This window comes from Octopus bimaculoides, chromosome 23 (genome assembly GCF_001194135.2).
Source record: "Octopus bimaculoides isolate UCB-OBI-ISO-001 chromosome 23, ASM119413v2, whole genome shotgun sequence".
Lineage (NCBI taxonomy): Eukaryota > Metazoa > Mollusca > Cephalopoda > Octopoda > Octopodidae > Octopus > Octopus bimaculoides.
In genome coordinates, this window is record NC_069003.1 from 26464024 (window position 1) to 26465694 (window position 1671).

The 1671-nt window shown below is 39.4% G+C and overlaps 1 protein-coding gene across 1 annotated transcript in view; it reads left to right on the top strand.

The window, feature by feature from the left end:
* LOC106874485 (uncharacterized) overlaps positions 1–156 on the top strand; it is a 4609-nt gene extending 4453 nt beyond the window's left edge. Inside the window, exon 4 of the mRNA XM_052975949.1 lies at positions 153–156. Within this exon, the coding sequence (XP_052831909.1) occupies positions 153–156 (4 nt within the window). The remainder of the gene's footprint in view (positions 1–152) is intronic.
* Positions 157–1671: the final 1515 nt, after the last annotated feature.

A 1671-nucleotide genomic window follows, 5' to 3' on the forward strand; every position in this document is an offset into this window, starting at 1 on the left:
GTGTGTGTGTGTGTGTGTGTGTGTGTGTGTGTGTGTGTGTGTGTGTGTGTGTGTGTGTGTGTGTGTGTTTTCTCCGCGCGTTTGTGCGTGCCTGTACGTATATGTATATAAAATATGTATATAAAATATGTATATAAAATACTTGATATCAGCTAAGAGTAGTATCTTGCTTTTTTCTTCTCCTGATCAGAAACAAAACACAGCTCCACTGACGGCGAAGCGAGCCACTGCTGTCATCATTACCCTGATGACCATCGCTTACGCTACCCAGAATCCCCATCATCATCATCCTCTTCCGGCAGCCAACACCGTAGATCTCATTACGAAAGCAGTGACGCTCACTTCACATTTAGCGGTAGATCACCGTCATCGCAGCACCAAGTCCCACCATTGCCGCCTTGTAACTGCTGTACAGGAAGGTGCAGCGTGTCACATCATCCCAACAGTCGTTGTTGCCTACAGCGTTATCATTCAACTTCTGCTGCCTATTCACAGGATGACACTTACAGTAAGTAACCAATATATCTTTCCTTCTTCTGATACCAAATCATCTTAGATTACATCTTCAGCCTCTGCTACGCAAAACTGTCCATTTTAATATGATCGTGCTTGAATCTTATCCTTCCTTCATAATTTTAAGAGCCTAATGAAGTTGAAAATGCATAGTGAGTATATATGAGGATTTATTTATAATAAATTTAATACACTTAACCGGTTTCCCATGCGTATAATTTTCAAAAGTGTAAACTTTGAAAATCAACCAATTATGAAAAGGTCAAGAGTATTAATTATATTATAGATAAATAGGTGCAGGCGTGGCTGTGAAGTAAAAAGCTTGCTACCCAACCACATAGTTCCGTGTTCAATATATATATATATATATATATATATACATATATACACACACACACACACACACACACACGCATATATGTATGCAATACACAAATATACACACATATACGTATGCTTATACGTACACACACACATACACACACACACACTGGTAGTATTAATGTCTTGTCACATTTGCGAACGCCACTCTATTGTTTTTTTCTCTTTGCATTACAGATATATGACAGAGAAGAAACCGAAAAGGGATTTTCCCTAATAACTTATGAGGATCTCGTTGGGCAGCTGAGCTGGAATTATCTGGGAGTAATGGGGTAAACTCGAGAGGTAACTGGGTTTAACTGGAATTCACTGGTCTCGACTTGTTAACTAGGTTTGAATGGGATTAGTTGTGGTGACATGGAAACAATTGGGGTTCACCAGTGATAAATTAAGTTAAATAAGGTTAACTGGATTACCCGAGTAAACTGAGTATATCTGAGGTTAGGTGGAGTCGACTGAGGTTAACTTTAGTAAGCGGGGTGAACTGGGGTGAACTGAGGTCAACTGAGGTCAACTGAGGTAACTGCGTTCACAGTCCAAGCCACATACAAAAAATATCTAATATTCAAGGCCGGGGTGGACAAATCAGTGACATTTGAACAGCATTCAATATAGTGTAAATATGTGTATGTATGTGTGCCCGTGTGTGTGTGTGTGTGTGTGCCCGTGTGTGTCTGTATGTCTGTGTGTCTGTGTGTTACTTGGAGCCTAACAACCGAACGATTAAGAAGGTTTTTCTCACTCTTCATATATATATATGTATATATATATATATAT